Source organism: Dunckerocampus dactyliophorus, chromosome 20 (assembly GCF_027744805.1).
Source record: "Dunckerocampus dactyliophorus isolate RoL2022-P2 chromosome 20, RoL_Ddac_1.1, whole genome shotgun sequence".
Classification (NCBI taxonomy): domain Eukaryota; kingdom Metazoa; phylum Chordata; class Actinopteri; order Syngnathiformes; family Syngnathidae; genus Dunckerocampus; species Dunckerocampus dactyliophorus.
Genome location: NC_072838.1, coordinates 11,916,805 through 11,933,017, shown reverse-complemented (window position 1 = coordinate 11,933,017; position 16,213 = coordinate 11,916,805). Strand labels below are relative to the sequence as shown.

Sequence of the window (16,213 nt, the reverse complement as noted above, 5' to 3'; positions counted from 1 at the left end):
CGCTGCTCCTTCATATCGAGGGGAGCCAGTTGAGGGGGTTCGGGCATCTAGTCCGGATGCCTCCCTGGTGAGGTGTTCCGGGCATGCCCAGCCGGGAGAAGGCCCCGGGGCATACCTAGGACATGCTGGAGAGATTATGTCTCACAGCTAGCCTGGAAAACGCCTTGGTGTCCTCCCAGTGGAACTGGAAAAGGTGGCTGGGGACCAGGAAGTCTGGGCTTCCCTACACTACTGCCCCCGTGACCTGGACCCCGATAAGTGGAGGAAAATGGATGGATGGAATTTTACAAAAAGTAGTTTTTAGTCAAAGAAAAAGGTAATACAGGTGGTCGTCAGGTACGCGTTCTGTTCCCAGACTGTGATGTAAGTCGGCTGTTACACCGAAATTAACTCCGACTTCACACAGAACACATGAAGAACATAAAATACAGTAATGACACATTCAATACAAGAATTATATGAAACAAAATAAAAGCCAACGCTCTACCGACCTTTCCATGTTAATTATGTTAAAAAGAGTTTTGTGATATAAGACTGTCTTTGAACGTGACACGAGTCCTGACTGAGTGTGTGGCTGCGTACGGAGAGGACAGTTAAGTGTTGAATGTAGCGTTGCTGTGTGTGAACCACACAGAGTGTAATCTTCCGCTGTAAGTAGTTGATGAGCCAGCGTCGTTTTTATGGACCAAAAATACGTTTTTAAAAAGGACCACCTGTAGTCCACTGGCTGTGAAGACATTTAGATTTCAGACACTGTGTAGACAAACTTCATAGTCTAGATCATAGTTCTCAACTCGTGGGTCACAAGACTTTGCCCCCCCCTCAAAAAAAATGTAATGACCTGATGTCTGTGAATGCACCTTGTGTCTGTGGTATTCACTTGCAACGCCACCATGAGGTACGGTGCTGATGGGCGACTTGGCAAACATTGCTGGTCTTCTATGCCAGCGAGTTTCAAATAGCACTACAGACCGTTGTCGCCACCTGTAGGAGTATTAATAGAAGACACCCCGCTAAAGAAAAAAAAATCCCCTTCAGAATAAAAGCTCAAGATTAAGAACCGCAAGGGTACACGTCCTACTTTGGGTCGCGGCCAACCAGTTGAGAATCATTGGTTTTGTTTTCATTCCATTTGGACTCACTGAGATAGATAAGCAGTGCTCCCTCACGACACCAGACATAATAGATTTGTCTGTCCAGAAAAGCTGCATCTTCCACCTTTATGTTCAGAAGTAAAAATAATGAGCAAACAGAAAACAAGGTACTTAAAAGAGTTGCCATTTAGATTATATTGTGTTCAGTTGTAAAGGTCAGAGCCTTCTGCAGAGCTGCCATTAATAATTGATTGGTTGCCAACTATTTCACTTATCAATGTTTTGATAATATTTGTTGTTAAAAAGGTCACTTGTGTTAGTATCCAGCTACTTGGGGAAAACAAGAACATGTCGTGCTTTATTAGACAGAGCATGTGAGCGGAGGAGCCCTGAGCGGTTTAATTTCTTAAATCACAAAGTGGTCTGTTCTTTTCGTCCTGCTTTATGTTCGCACACCCTTGGAAATCGACTGCTACTTATATTCAGAAAAAATACATTTGTGCTATTTCTATTTTAACAGAGATGTCACCAACTAAGGAACACGGTGAGCTCAGTGGTTATTGTCTACACCTGCCCACCACATGTTGAACATATCTCGTTTTTATAGATCTAAAACTAAACTAAGCAAAAACAAATGTGAAAGAATTCACTTTTTCCTATCATAATCTAACTGATCTTTTTCTAGCATAGCAAACAAACAGCGTGTGTGTGTTAATTTTACCGTGTCTTATTCATTAGGTCGGCTCCCCTTGTTTTGTAGTAATCCAGGTTCTGCTGGAACTGGTAGTTGACAGGTCGTGGATGATTCTCCAAGAAGTGAAAAGAGAGTCATTTTTATAGTCACGCGTATGTGTAGATGAAGTAAAATGACCGTGTAAACAATATGTCTAGGCTTGTGCTTCTGAGTGTTAAATCTCTTAGCTGTCATCTCACTCCTATTATTAAGGATGATTCCCCCCCCCACACACACCCCACCACCACCACCTTCCACCCTCAGGTGTAACGTTGATGTACATGCGATGTGACATGGTCATCCTCCTAAGGACGTCACTGTCACTTTGGCTCAGCTCTGTTTAGGATCGTCATCCCGGGAGAGGAGTGGAGTGGAGTGGAGTGGAGTGTGAAAAGCTGCTGTGTTTGGGTCGGTCAGGTGTTCGCTAAGGTCCAACAGAAATGTTACATTTACATGCTGTTAAACTAACAATGAATCCTCTTGAAACTTGTGACCAATTAGCGGAGACAAAACGCTTAATCCAGCGTACTAAAGCTTCCTGGGAACTGGTGTGAAAGTGTGCAGCAAGCGTGAACGCTGTCTTGCAAACGATAACATCACCGTGAAACGTGAAATCAATCTTCGGTCCCAAACACGCTCAAGTGGTCTCTTACTCTGGGATCGCGGAGGAACAGAGCTTTCTGCAGCAGAGAGTTGATGTCCCCGATTGGAGGATAGTGCATCAGGAGGCCCAGGCAGGTCTGGAAGTTGCTCGCGATCACTGAAATACAAAAATGATAAACAAACTGCGACAAAGGCAGTGCTCAGCTTTTCGTGGCTTATTTCAGGTCTCAGTGGAGCCTACGCGCATCTCGGATGTAGAGCAGCATGGCCACAAAGACGTAATCCACCAGGTCCAGAGTGATGCTGTCAGCAAACAGAGCGTCCCAAACCACCAGCAGGTCCTGAAGGGGAAACTCGCGTCCGAACAGCAAACGCACCCAGCGGCTAAAGGAAGTAACACACAAAAAGTCTGCTTGTGCAGGTGAAATCTAAAAAGACAGGCTGCTTATCGGGATGTACTGACATGCCGTAGATTTGTGGGGCGATTTCCAGCCGGTTGAGGTGCATGTGCAGCTCCACGTCGTGCTTCTTCACCAGTTGATCTTGGATGCGATTGACTTTGGTTACTATGGCAACAGATGGCCCCAAGTCCTGAGGCCGTGCAAAAGGGATGCTGCTGAGCATTTCTTCTTTACCCTGGAGGCAAAAAGTCACATGAGCTGGCATCATATCTCACTGCTACACTCTCTGGACACACCTCTCAAATAATTCATCAATCAGGGGTTCGTCAGCACATTAGTATACTGTGAGAGATCACCAGGTGTGCCGCAGGAAATTATCCAGTTTCACATAATTGTTCTTAAAATTATTTATTTAGTCCAAATAACGTGTCTTTGTTCATCCATCTATGGCAGCGACGTATAGCCACAGGCAGAACAATTAACTGCTCTTCCACTAGACGGCAGAAAGTACATAATTACCCATGTATAAACGTTTTGTGATATGACATTGATGACACAGCACACCCAGGCTATATCATTTCTGTTAATAACAGATCATAATGCCCAAAACAATGTCTTCTAGTAAGCAATTCCCTCTCCCACACTGTCCATGTCTTCTTTTTTCTAGTTTATGCCTTCTTCCTGTTTTTCCGCATTCTCTCTCTTCAGATAATATAGATTTTACCTTTTTTTTCTGCAATGAGAGCTTCTTCTGTGGAGTTCAACAACTTGTAGGTTCGTTACAAATAGCAGAATTAACTCATTCAAAAGACCAAAGACGTATTCATACATTTTTATAAAATCTAACGCCCAATCCAAAGACATATTTATACGTCTTTTATGTTTACAAGAGGCAAAAAGACTGACACACTAATAGATGTCACTGTCACTGCGGTTTTAAGCCATAAATACGGCCACAAGGTGGCAGAAGCGCATTTGATAAGTTTGCATGTATTAACACACGCCACAGTAAGGAGGAAGTGGAAGACCGTGGAGGAGTGTAGCATGCAGGTTACGCATTGTAGGGAAATTTTAACACACGCACACACACAGTTTAGTTCCAAATGTGAAAATTGTAAATAGTTCACAGTGTTATCCATCCATCCATCCATTTTCTATACCGCTTCTCCTCATTAGGGTCGTTATATTTGTAAATACATTTTTATTTTGATGTAAAACAACACTTTTTGTGTTGTTTACATTGTGGTACAGTTTTTTTGATCAGATTTGAGCTCTTCCAAAAGCAAAAAATGTGTGTCAAGAAAGTTATGCTTGAAATGTATCTTTTCACAAAAAGCTGTTTTTCTCCTCTTTTCTTGCCGGGAACTGATATTTTCCTGAAACTTACCAATGTTCTACGCCTGCTTACTAAACAACGGATAAATGTTGTCTTCCTCTGATGAAAGATGAGAGTCTAATCTTTCTTTTGGTAGGTTCCATGTTTATTTACTGTGGCCATAGAACACAATATTCTGCGTGCCTTGGAAAATCAGTCAAAATCGTCTAAAATGGCCGGTAGTGAAGGGGTTGTCGTTTGAAAAATGGCTGGGATTGAATGAGTTACTGAAGCTAGGGTTGATGTCTGCTGTAGCGTGGCGTCACACGGGACCCAGCGGGACCAAATAACGCCACGAATGCGGTAAGTGGTGGTGACAATGCATGTCCATGCGGGAACAATGCGCGTCCTGCCTACTATGTCGTACACTAGACGTAAACAGCACTTGACTTAGGTGTTTGGTTTGGTTTGGTTTGGTTTAGTTTATTTGAACATGAAGGTTACAATGGAATACATCTCGTGAATCATTTTTTGACAGTTCCACATGTCCAAAAGGAGTAGGAAGAAGCAAATAAGTGTAAATAAGTTGTGTGGGACGGTGGCATTTTGTGCCAGTGCGCACCATTTTCGGTCACGAATTGCATGCCAAGTGCCTAAACGGTGCGTGAACTAGCCTTCAACCTTTTCAGGCATGTCATCTAAATGGCACGCATTGCCACACAAAACTGGGGGACAATGCGGAGGCAAAATGAGTGCAAGTGTAAACACCGCTTTTGTCTGAGGTCAGCAAACACAATTAGTCCTCGGGCATGTCTGGATTAAACTCACCCTTCTCACTTCTCTTTCATAGCAAGAGAACCACGGCTCTGCTGTCTCCATCAGCTGAGAGAACAGCGCGCTGAAAAGAGTGAAGAATGTGCATTTAATTTAAGTAACTGCAATTATTAAGCAAAGACTTATTGTCCAAAAATGAATCTAACCATACTCACTAGGCATCATGCTCAAGGTACAGTGGGTCCAACAGACACTTCATCTCTTCACTGTGGGAGAAATGACAGGCCATTAACAAAGCTGCACCTGAGGATCCCAAGCTACTTAATCATATGAAGCAATGCTGATGTACAGTATCTCTATGAGTGCAAATGAAATATCTGCTACAAGACAATGAATGATCCTGCAAACAATGGTCCAATTTCACAGGAAATAGGAAGTGACCTGGGGCTTGCTGTCTCGCTGGCGTGGAGGAAGGCTTGGTGGTCGCAGTGCAGCACGAACACGATGGGAGCCAGCAACTCATGCATCCCCTACGGGACACACAGGATGAGACACAGGGGTGTGGAGGTTTTTCGAATGAAAATATGGTTCATTTGTGGTCAGTCTTGCTTTAATAGTGATGCACGAGGTCTGTAATGTGTAATGACAGCTTTAATTTAGATATTGTTAGCCACTGCCCGGCCATGTGTCACTTCCAGTTTGCAAAAAAGATGCTTTGCTAGCCATCTATCCATTAGCCGGTGCCTGTTGCAGACACAGATCATGATTAGATCACAGAGGCATACTGCTCCTTTTGTCTGAACACATGGAACGTTTGTGGGCACACAATCTACCGTTTTTGCTTTTTTTTTTTTAGGAGGGCATTCATTAATAAAAAATAAAAAGGCAATCTTCTCCAGCACCTGCTTGTAAAGCAACTGTTCATTTTCTCTGGCGTAACAGAAGAGAATGTCCGTCAGCTTGGTCCGCACGTCCTCATCCTGGAAGTAACGAATCTCAGGAAACCTTAAGATTAAGAGAAAAAAGCATACGTTGAAAAACAAAGGATGAATACATTAAGAAATATTTACATTTGGAACATTACATACGTTCTCAATACGTCTTGCTTGATCATCCCCTTCAGCTCTTTATCCTGGAAGAACTTGTTCCACAGGCTCTGGGCAGGAAAAAAAAAATACGATTCAGAAGGCCGTGGAAATCACATGCTTGAAGGAAGCCAAACCACTTAAATATTACAAAAATGGTGACATATAGTAACTCTGCATTTTATGATGTTTATCATAAATATCTGTGACAGTACACTAGAAGAGTGAAAGAACAAATCACAAATAAATACCAAGTTGCAAGCTATTTTAAAACATCTTATTAACTGCCTAATTAAACACTGATCCACTAGATTACTAATTACTTACTAAAAGTAAACTGTTAATGAATCAATAATGAGATTCTAAAATAGTTTGTAATTATACCAGCTAAACAGTCCCAAGAGAATAATCTGTATTTAGGTCATATTTTATATGCAAATATGAACAAGTGGCTGAATGAACATGCATAGACGTGTTTTGACAATGAGTCATCCAAATAGTGCTTCACTCACCCCCTCGTCTTGGGACAGTGGGTTGTTGACCACCAAGTCCTGCTGGCCCGCAGCCTTGCGAGGGTTTGTGATGTGCTGTGAGGAAAAATGTCGCAGCAATCACAAAATATCAGATTGAATTTACTTCAATATGTATGTGACTAGGGATGTGCCGATCCGATCCGATGTATTTTGAGGATCGGATAATACCGCCTTCCGCCACAAGATCTGACCGATCCGGTTGCCGTATAACATAACTCTAGGCCACACGGAGACATTGTAAATGTGGTAATGCACCTCAAAGCTGGTTGCCACTCAACTCCTGCCACCTGCAAAAAGAAAACGCAACACCGCCATGCAGACATGTCTGCGGTGTACCGTGGTGAAGTTAGTTTCACGCTGGACGTTGGATATTCGGCTCCGTAGCTACAGCGGTAGTTCCCTCTCACTGTGGCCGGACTGCTGTGCCATGGTGCGGGGCATATGGTGCGAGGAACTTGTACGGGAAGTGCTGCTCTAAACGCTGGTTGTTTATACTAGGGACCGTCAATAAATTACTACTGCGTTGAAGAGAGGTTGTAATAAAAAAAATGTTAAAAGTCATATATTCAAAATATATACTGTATATCTAAATATATTCTAAAACCATGTCAAATGATTAGTCATACCCTAAAAATACTTTGCAACACCATTTTTTCCAATTTGATGTTTTATTGGATGGACAATTATTGGATCTTTTATTGGATTAGGGACCTGACTCACAGAGGTTTGTTGCAAAAGCCAAACAATATTGTTGGTCCTGCTGTGTAATAAATAAGTAAATTCAGCAATACTTTGGTTGCATTATTTTTTAATGCTTTGAAGAGCTATTTTCATAACCATATTCAATTCAACCAATTCATGTTTGTAACAAAAGCCTACTATTAAAAAAAAAAAGGATCGGTATCGGATCGGATCAGCAAGACTAAAAAAAATCTGACCAGAGTGTGCATCCGGACATCCCTATATGTGACTGTAGTGACATTATGGAAGGGAACACACAAGATTACTGAAAATATGTGAAATTGATATAAAAGGCAGAGCTGCTGGTTAAAACAGGAAGCTTTTGTGTGAAATCTGAAATGATTAAATTCATTATTTATCCAGTTCATGCTCATGGGTCTTTTACTGCCTCAGGCAGCGATCATTGTGCACTAAGTGCCAAGAAAAGCTCTCACAGTTTCTTTAATCTTCTCATACTGAGCCCGGAGCTCTTTGGTTTTGTTGATCCACTGACTCTTGTCCTCTGGGAGAGCCTCCAGATACAACTGCAGACATCCAGAACATACGTAAGTACATGTTATCTTGCAAGGACCTTCCATTCATTCCTCACTTTTAGAGCTCTACCAGTGAATGAGTTTTCTAATTGGTAAACACTTTGGTTTAACCCCGTAGCACTCCTTGACCTATTGGGCAGTCACCTTCCAGCATACACTCCGAAAGCGGCTGCTCCTTAGTCGACCGCTGATGCCTGCCTGCCGGATCCTCGCCAGGTAATTACTGTTGAGAAGCAAGTCGTCCCATTCTTTCCTGCACAGAGAAAGCAGGGCGAGAAGATTTATGAGGATCTCAGCCTATTATTCATCTAAAGTGGCAAGCAGCAGTAAACTGAGAGGCTGGGGTGCTGGAGGTTTACGGTGCGCCCACACAAGTAAACACTGACAATGCTCACCTGTATGAGAGGAAGGTTGATGGTGATTGAGCGCTGCTGTCAAGAGAGCCTCCTGTTGAGAGAAACACGACCACAAGAGGGGGATATAAACAACAACAGACGAGGGTCGTAAAAATAAAAAGATTCATCATTTTTACAGCAATAAGCAGATACATGAAAAAAACTTCCATAAAAAGGGAAACTTGCTTCCAGATAACTTAAATATGCTCACGGCCTTTCAAACAAACTCTAGCAGGCGGCGTAATGACACACCGTTCAGAGCTGTACTCTTTATTTGTCTTTATTGCACGTAATATGTCTCATTTGGCCTGCAGGTGAACATGCACTCAAGTCGGAAAGCTGTCTATCAACATTCATTACACGGGTGTATCGTTCCACAGGGACACTCAGTATGAATATTCATCAGTGCCGCAACATGCCAGACTCAACATTTACTCCCTCACGTAAACATTTAAAAACAAAACAAAAAAAACACACACAAAAAAAACCCAGCCTTAGCCTCTGGGCAACACCAGCCACTTCTGCGACTTGTCAGTCAGCTCAAACAGCTTCTTGGCCAATACGTCAGCATAAAAACGATGGGGATGAAATACTAGCAAGCCCACAGCTTGAAGAGATGACCTACTGCTGCGGTTCCTGTTGAAATTGCTGAGCGGGTCAAAGCCCGTCTCCTGCTGCTCGTCCGTCTGGAGCGGGTGGCGGGTCTCGAAGTTGGGGTGCTGCATGGCCCCGGCAGCCTAATCTGTGACAGAGGCACAAAATCACTCAGGCTTGTGGAACAGTTTTATCATCTCATTATGTATTTCTGCCTATTATGATTGAATTTGTTTGTTTTTTGTTTTTTTTTGCTGTCTGCTGGTTGTAGGAGTCATGATTTTTTTTCTATTTGTGTCTTGGGAAGACAAAAAAGGAACATTTATGGGGATTGAGGGGGTCTAGTTGAACCCGTGACTGATTAATGTAATGGTTAAAAGACGTGTGTGCATAGTCTAACAGTAGCTAATGTCCTGTTTGTCTTCTGACCTCATTGAAACAGAAAGTTGCTGTGCTAAAGCCCAGTAGTTTACTGATAAGGCAACAAATGATAAGGCCACACACACTGTATCAGAGACTACTCTGCGATATCTACAATGCCGAGTGTGGACAAAGACTAGGTTCTGCCATTAGTAAATTTCCCTGTTACAAAGATACAAACTTAAACGGCGTTACAACTACTTACAATCACGTCCCTTTTAGTCTCCTCAGCCAAGACTCAGAAAAAGAGCATGTGTCTGCAAGGGGAGGGAAAAGGAACAGCAATGACACAACTTTTATTGTGACAGAAGGGTACATTGCAGATACACTGCTGCTGGTTTAAAGCAGTGCTTCTCTAAATAGTGGGGCAGGTGGGGGTGGGAGAGAGGCGGGGAGTACTTTCAATGTTACGGCAGATATGCCAACATGTGCAAATTTATCATACTCAACATGCAATTTGACTCTTGAATACGCTTGCATGCTTCACTGCTCTCCACTTTGTTGCATTTTGCTGGCTTCAGTTGCGAGTTCAGTCTGTACAGTACAGACAAATAAACAGATATCATCAGTTTCTCAATACTATTTCCAATCGGGGGGCGTGAATCATGTCGAAGTATGCTCGGGCAAGATACTGAACCCCCAGTTGCTCCTGATGCTGCGTCATCAGTAGCTAAATGTCAAAGCGCTTTGAGTGCCTTGGAGGCGGAAAAGCGCTATACAAGTGAAAGACCATTTACGGTACCATTTTTAGTAGTATTTACACCTGCCTGCTTTTGTAGTATAATAACATAAAGAGCGTATGAATGGTGGCCCGGACTAGCCAACTCTTGTCATTTTGTCCATGCACACATTACACCAACTTTGCCAAGGATTTAAAAAAATAAATAAATCAAAAACAACCTCTCATAAGGGTGCATATTAACCACTGCTGATTTGTAATTATTGCGGAATCTATTTGTGGCTGTCGCATTCAGTTGTGTTTGGTCAACACTGAAGTATATAAATGTCTCGACTACAGCATATGTAGAGCATTTACCATCCGAGTACCAGTCCGTTTTGTAAATAACTTCACCAAATTTGATGTAAATTTATATCCATTTTGATAATATGGTCCATTCATTTATTCAGAAAAATAATACGCAGTTATAAATCCCCCGTTTTTTTTCATGTTTATGTTGTTTTGTTTCATTGGGTTTTTGGCATATTTGGCCCAAAATGCTGATAAAAAGTGGGAATACACTGACGTTATTGAGTGTTAATGTGCATATCTGTTCGGTGCACAGCCACAAACACATAGAAATGCATTAAAATGGGTCTGTATTACCCCCAACACAGTATATATTCTCCACTCTAGTTGCCATTAAAGGTTAGGAGTCTATTGGGCCTTACCAGGTTGATTGCATCACCCATACAGTGGTGGTGGAGATGCTCAGGTAACTTGCAGAGCAGAAGATGACGATGACGCTCGTTGCCAAAGTCTGCAAATCGGAAAACACAAATGATCATCTTTAGCCACGAAGATAATGTGATGTAAAATTATGGAAATGATTAATTGTCTTGGAATACTGAAGATGTTAGTACCGTGATGTCATCTTTCAAGAAAGCCCAAACAAACCAAATCATCCTGCGCCAAGACTCACGCGTCAGCTTAACCAATGAATGTTTTCTAAAGTCACATCTGATAATAAGCGGTGAACGTGGCCATTAAAAATGGGCTGAAACAAGTCATAGTAGCTCAGAGAAAAGTTCAACTTTCTCCCAGAGACCAACGCAATCTAGGTTAACTAATTGTGCCTCCAGTCTTTATCCGGTTTGGGATTAATCCGCGTTTATGAAAATGGTTAGCCTAATACAGGGGGCCGACAGAATAATAGCGTGCTTCCACTGAGCCTAATGTTCCCTTTTCCCATTATTAATTGTGGAAATAAGACAAGAAAGGAATCTCTTAAACCTATTAACCATGTGAATGGAGCGCTGCTTGATAAATCAGCTCCACGCGTCATCAAAATAGAAATAATTGTATATGCATGATGTATGGGCCCTGTTTTCCTTGGAAGCATCCTCAAAGACTAGTGCACTGCTCATACAGTAGTTCAGCCCTCCGTCTCCGCTGGCATACAATTCGACAACTATCGTCAAGCACACAATGTTTATGTATTTACTTTCAAAGACTGCCGTGAAAGATTTGTTTCTGCATTTGCTGCATTAGGTACGCCTGTACAATCTATTGGGAGCCAATAGAACAGGGGGGGGCCAAATTTGTTACAGCAACGGCTGCATACAAAGAAATAAAATAAAATCAAAGGATGCAGGGGGCCACATTGGTAATTTACATTTGGTAAACCTACCGAAGCAGATATGTTAAAAAGTTGTACATACTGTAATTACAGAAGAAACGACCTGCATCACAGGTTTGCGTCACAGGTGACAAAGCATATTTTTACTATGAACTTTTTCTCCTTACATTACTCTTTTTTACTATTTTTGATGTTTTACAAATGTAATTTGTAATATTGTGACTTTTGCCCAACCTAATTTCCAAAATTTTCAACTTTTTTCTTTCGAGGGAAAGGCTTCTTGAGACGTCATCTGTACTTCTGTGAAGAAGGTGTCGGATGTTTCGCTCGAGGATGAGGATGAGGATGAGGATGGAGGATGGACAACTCCTGTACGACTGAGAGCCGACACAAACTTTTTTCTTGTTTCTCAAAATTAAAAAAACATTTTTTCTTCACATTTTTTCAACACTATGCTTCTAAAATTACATTTTTCTTCCTGTATTCTCATCACATTATGACTTTTTTCTCCTAATATTTTGATGTTATTCTCGTAAAAAAATTTTCACCATTTTTTGTTTCGTTGGATTTTCTTGTTGAATTACCATAATTTCTGGCGTACAAGCCGCTACTTTTTTCTTAAACTTTGAACCCTGCGGTTTATACAGATTTATAGCTGAGTTCTAATCTCGTGACATCTCATTTACTTCATTCAGAACTCTTCTAACACCCTCTGGTGGACAGAGGCAGCACTGCAGCGCCATCCATCCACTTTCATGCTCCTTGTCCTCCAATGAAATGATTTGCTCAGACAAAATGCATTATGGGAAAACTTTAAAATGTTTTTTTCCCCATTCAACTCATATTGGTACATGTTTGTATATTTATTGGGTGTATCTTTTGAGTGTTAAGTTACTGTGTTCTTTGAAAGATGACAGTGAGGCAGACTGTTACCTTGAGTAACGACCTCCTGCAATTTCCAATGGGTTGACAAGCTCGTCGTGACTTTTTTCATAGCTCATGATTGGCTCCTGTCAAATAAAGAGCTGCCTGGTCCTCACAGACTCGTGCGTGCCACAATATGCCATTTTATGACTTGGACATATGTGGTTTATAGGCTATATAGGCTATACGTGCAAATCTGCTGTTTCCTGTAAATTTAGCGGGTGCAGCTTATACACCGAAATATACGGTATATTTTTAGAATGTGCTGAGGGCCGATAAAACAACAGTCACTGGCCAGAGATGGCCTTCGGGCCACACTTTGGACACCCCTGCAACAGAAGGCTACAATAATGCTTCATTTTGACTTGTGATTTAACAATATGCTTTTTATTTCAGCTTGCAGTGGTTGTGCCAAAAATAAAATCTTTCAAGAAGGTATTTTCAGGCGCATGTCTCCCAGCAGGCTCGCATGCGTCCAAAGCATTGTCCCATCTTTTCCAAAATAAAGTGCGCTCAGATGACATTACTTGGTGCTGTTTTGTGCATCAAGGCAGCCTGAGCTAACGCAAAGATGATGACGCAGGAGGGGACACATTTCTATCTTCCGCTGCATTTGTTACATATTCCTTGAAGCGTGAGGCTGCATGATGCAAATTAGCATGTGCATAACGCACCTGGAGAGAGCTAAATAATTGAAGATCTTTCAAATCAATTCATTGTACCCGAGGTAATGATATCCAATGCAACAGCTGTCTATATAAATATTCTGCCAGGAAATTCAATCGAGGCCGTCACTTAATGTGGTTTTACTTTGCAGTAGAAATGCACGGCATCATACTGAGAGGTGTTTTTATATTCATTGTTACATAAGAGGGGCAAACTAGAAGAAACACTTGTCAGTGTGATGGGGTTCAGTTCTTTCCCACTGCAAACATGTTAAGTTACCAGCCTTCAGCTAGATACACTTCAAGTCCTTTGTGTTTATGCATTGCACCTTCCAAGATGCCGACTTCATGCAAGTTAAACTTTCACATCCCTTCACGGACTCCGATCGCGACCACAAATACCCCCATTCGCCTGCTCAATGCTAACCTTGTGCTTCCACTTGATGAAAGCCACATCACATCACATTCTTTTGCGTCATGAGAAACTTTCAGAAGCGGAGATCAGCTGACGGTTCAGAAAGGGGGGGAGATTTTCACCTCAGTACTCGGCAAATTAAAAAGTCTGCCCGCTCTGTAACAAGCAGGCAGGCCCGTACAAAAACAGCCAGTGTTGGTGTCGATGGCACGATAAAAGCACAAGGAAAGCTTCAGTTTGCTCTTTGGCCTTGAAGACGCTGCTGAGCCTGAATTCCCCTGAAAGTGAAGCCATGTTAATCAATCCTACTGAATGTTTTGCCGAAGGGCGAACAGAAGGAAAGTAGAATTAACCATGATGACATGAGCAGCTCTGCAATGGCCTTTTTTCCCAGGAAAATCATACATAATTTGTCAACAAGCTGAGTACTTTTGAGAATCAGCAAACAAGCATGAGAGGGGCCGTATGCGGCAAAGAGCCCAGCTAAACAAACTCACATGCCTTTCCTTCCACACGGAGCAAAGAGCCCATGCAGGAGGCTCTCGCTCGGTCACATGCTCCACAAGCGGATGAAAACAAGCGCAGGCAGGACCTTAACCCTGCAAAATATCATAAACTTGCTCAATTTGAACTGATTCAATTGCAAAATACGTGACTAAAGAAGCAGTGACTTCTAACGAGGACATCAGGAACTTCACATAAAGCAATTCTTCTAATAGTAGAAGGAAATAAATTTGCGTCATTTGCGTTATTAAGGTGCTTAAACGCTAACAGGGATTATATTGGGTGTCCAAATGTTTTATTTTGGTCGCAATATGCTCAGCATTTAAATAGATTTTAATAAATAGTCGGTTACATATCATCTTTGAGTGATAGGTGACAAAACAAACACTTTGCTGCAAATGGTGTGCTACAAAGTTTCACCCCAACATTTTGCTGTATTTTGACAACTAACACGCCATGCATTACAAGTGCAAATGTTTACATTTCAAGCACCACCTAACCACGACATCCCCATTAAGACAACTACAGTCGGGCAATTGTTTATATGCAATTGATTCAATGAGCAGTTCCGAGCCGGAGCACAAAAACCTGCTGTTGTCACCCACAACAACGTCGCTTGTCTTTGACCAATTGACAGACAGGACTTTGATGCCACAAATAGATTGCAGTCCTGTGGGAAACACAGGAGATCGATATTTTTCGGTTCTCTTCTCTATGTTTATTTTGACAATGATCAGTGTTTTTTATATTGTACATATTGCTTCGAAAATAAGAGAATAAATAAATTAAACTAAACTATTCCTTGTTTAATTATGTTTAGAATAGTTATCATTTAAAAAAAGTGTCGGTATTGGCGATACTGTGCAATTGCATTTACTGGGTATCGGCTCGATACCAACGTTTACTATGCAATACATGGGACCATCATTGTCTGTCACTGTCTATAAGGTTAAACGTGCATTAAACAAACAATGCCAATTGCTTCTTCGTCAAAACATTTTATATAAATGAATATTCTGCATGCCGTGAACAGTGGCAATAGACACAGGGATTAACAACACACAAGCAGGCTAATAGCTAGCATGCACCAAGGCACAACGTATGCGTATGCGATTTTGCACAAATGTAAAATACAGTCTCTATATGTCAGGAGGGTATAAATAAAACTAAAAGATGACAGGAGTGTTGAGACTAAAGTGACGTTAGCACAGCTGTTGGCAAGGCCCGTCGTTACTTCCGCCACACGCAGCTACTTGCTAACACGCCGCCAAAAAGCTAAGTGATAACTAGCAACAAAACTCTCTCGCACACCGCAAATACTCACAGTTCCTAGCGGAAGTATGATAGTCCAGCCACCATGATCCTGGTAGTTTTTTTATGTTCACGCAGGACTCCAGCATCGGGGTGTTCAAGAAGTGATGAAGCTTTGTAAACAGTCGCGGGACAGTCAATTCAGGAAACCAACGAGACCAGCTGACTAGTCACATGACCATGTTGATGACGTACGAGGCTGCAGGTAAACTCAAAACTATTTCTGGCGAACTGGCCGTTTTTGCGTTTCAGTTACTATTATATGATGACATTTTATATTGTACATCATTGCATCGTGCAGGTGTTGTGTTTAGTGAGTGTGAATGTGAGTATAATCCCAATAAAACACAATAGGCACAAGAACGTCATTGCGATAGTCATCATTTAAAGGGTGGTACTCAGACAGTAACAGCAGTAAAGTCATTTGTGGCTTTAAAACATTTGGAGTCATATGCAATTGGAAATGCACATGAATTACAGATATATCATCGTAGATCGTGAGTGATGTTGCCTGACGTTGTGCAATATAACAAAATGCAGAGGCGCCGCACGAGGATTCATTAGGACAGTTTTATGAAGTCTTAATTACATACATGTCTGATGTGAGGCAAATGAGCACTTTCTCCACAACAAGGTGCTTTCAACAGACACCAAATAAAGCAAAGCAGAATTATGGTTATGCTGTGGGGGGGGCGGGGTGGTAATAGTCACGAAATGAAACACAGTTATTGACGATCATCACCTTTGCTCATTTCACAAGCGCCATTATCATTGCTATTATTGCTAATATTATCGATGATGAGGCTTTCATGACCTCTCCCTGGCCCTGGTGAAAGTGTCACCATGGAAACATCTGCTCTGCTATGCTACCCTGAT

General features: G+C 41.8%; 1 protein-coding gene across 7 annotated transcripts in view; it reads right to left on the bottom strand.

The window, feature by feature from the left end:
* tbc1d5 (TBC1 domain family, member 5) overlaps window positions 1-15,496 on the bottom strand; it is a 40,069-nt gene extending 24,573 nt beyond the window's left edge. For 5 of the 7 annotated variants that reach the window (XM_054763393.1, XM_054763394.1, XM_054763397.1 and 2 more), the window contains exons 1-17: window positions 15,351-15,496; window positions 10,611-10,699; window positions 9,427-9,478; window positions 8,833-8,949; window positions 8,208-8,259; window positions 7,957-8,065; window positions 7,714-7,803; window positions 6,518-6,592; window positions 6,009-6,076; window positions 5,823-5,925; window positions 5,362-5,450; window positions 5,136-5,186; window positions 4,975-5,044; window positions 2,894-3,066; window positions 2,672-2,814; window positions 2,481-2,587; window positions 1,816-1,901 (exon numbers count right to left, since the gene is read on the bottom strand). In XM_054763393.1, the coding sequence (XP_054619368.1) occupies window positions 1,816-1,901; window positions 2,481-2,587; window positions 2,672-2,814; window positions 2,894-3,066; window positions 4,975-5,044; window positions 5,136-5,186; window positions 5,362-5,450; window positions 5,823-5,925; window positions 6,009-6,076; window positions 6,518-6,592; window positions 7,714-7,803; window positions 7,957-8,065; window positions 8,208-8,259; window positions 8,833-8,932 (1,316 nt within the window). In that variant the 5' untranslated portion in view covers window positions 8,933-8,949; window positions 9,427-9,478; window positions 10,611-10,699; window positions 15,351-15,496. Of the gene's footprint in view, window positions 1-1,815; window positions 1,902-2,480; window positions 2,588-2,671; window positions 2,815-2,893; window positions 3,067-4,974; window positions 5,045-5,135; window positions 5,187-5,361; window positions 5,451-5,822; window positions 5,926-6,008; window positions 6,077-6,517; window positions 6,593-7,713; window positions 7,804-7,882; window positions 8,066-8,207; window positions 8,260-8,832; window positions 8,950-9,426; window positions 9,479-10,610; window positions 10,700-15,350 lie in introns of those variants that run through there. The other 2 variants (XM_054763396.1, XM_054763399.1) reach the window with 2 other exon arrangements.
* Window positions 15,497-16,213: the final 717 nt, after the last annotated feature.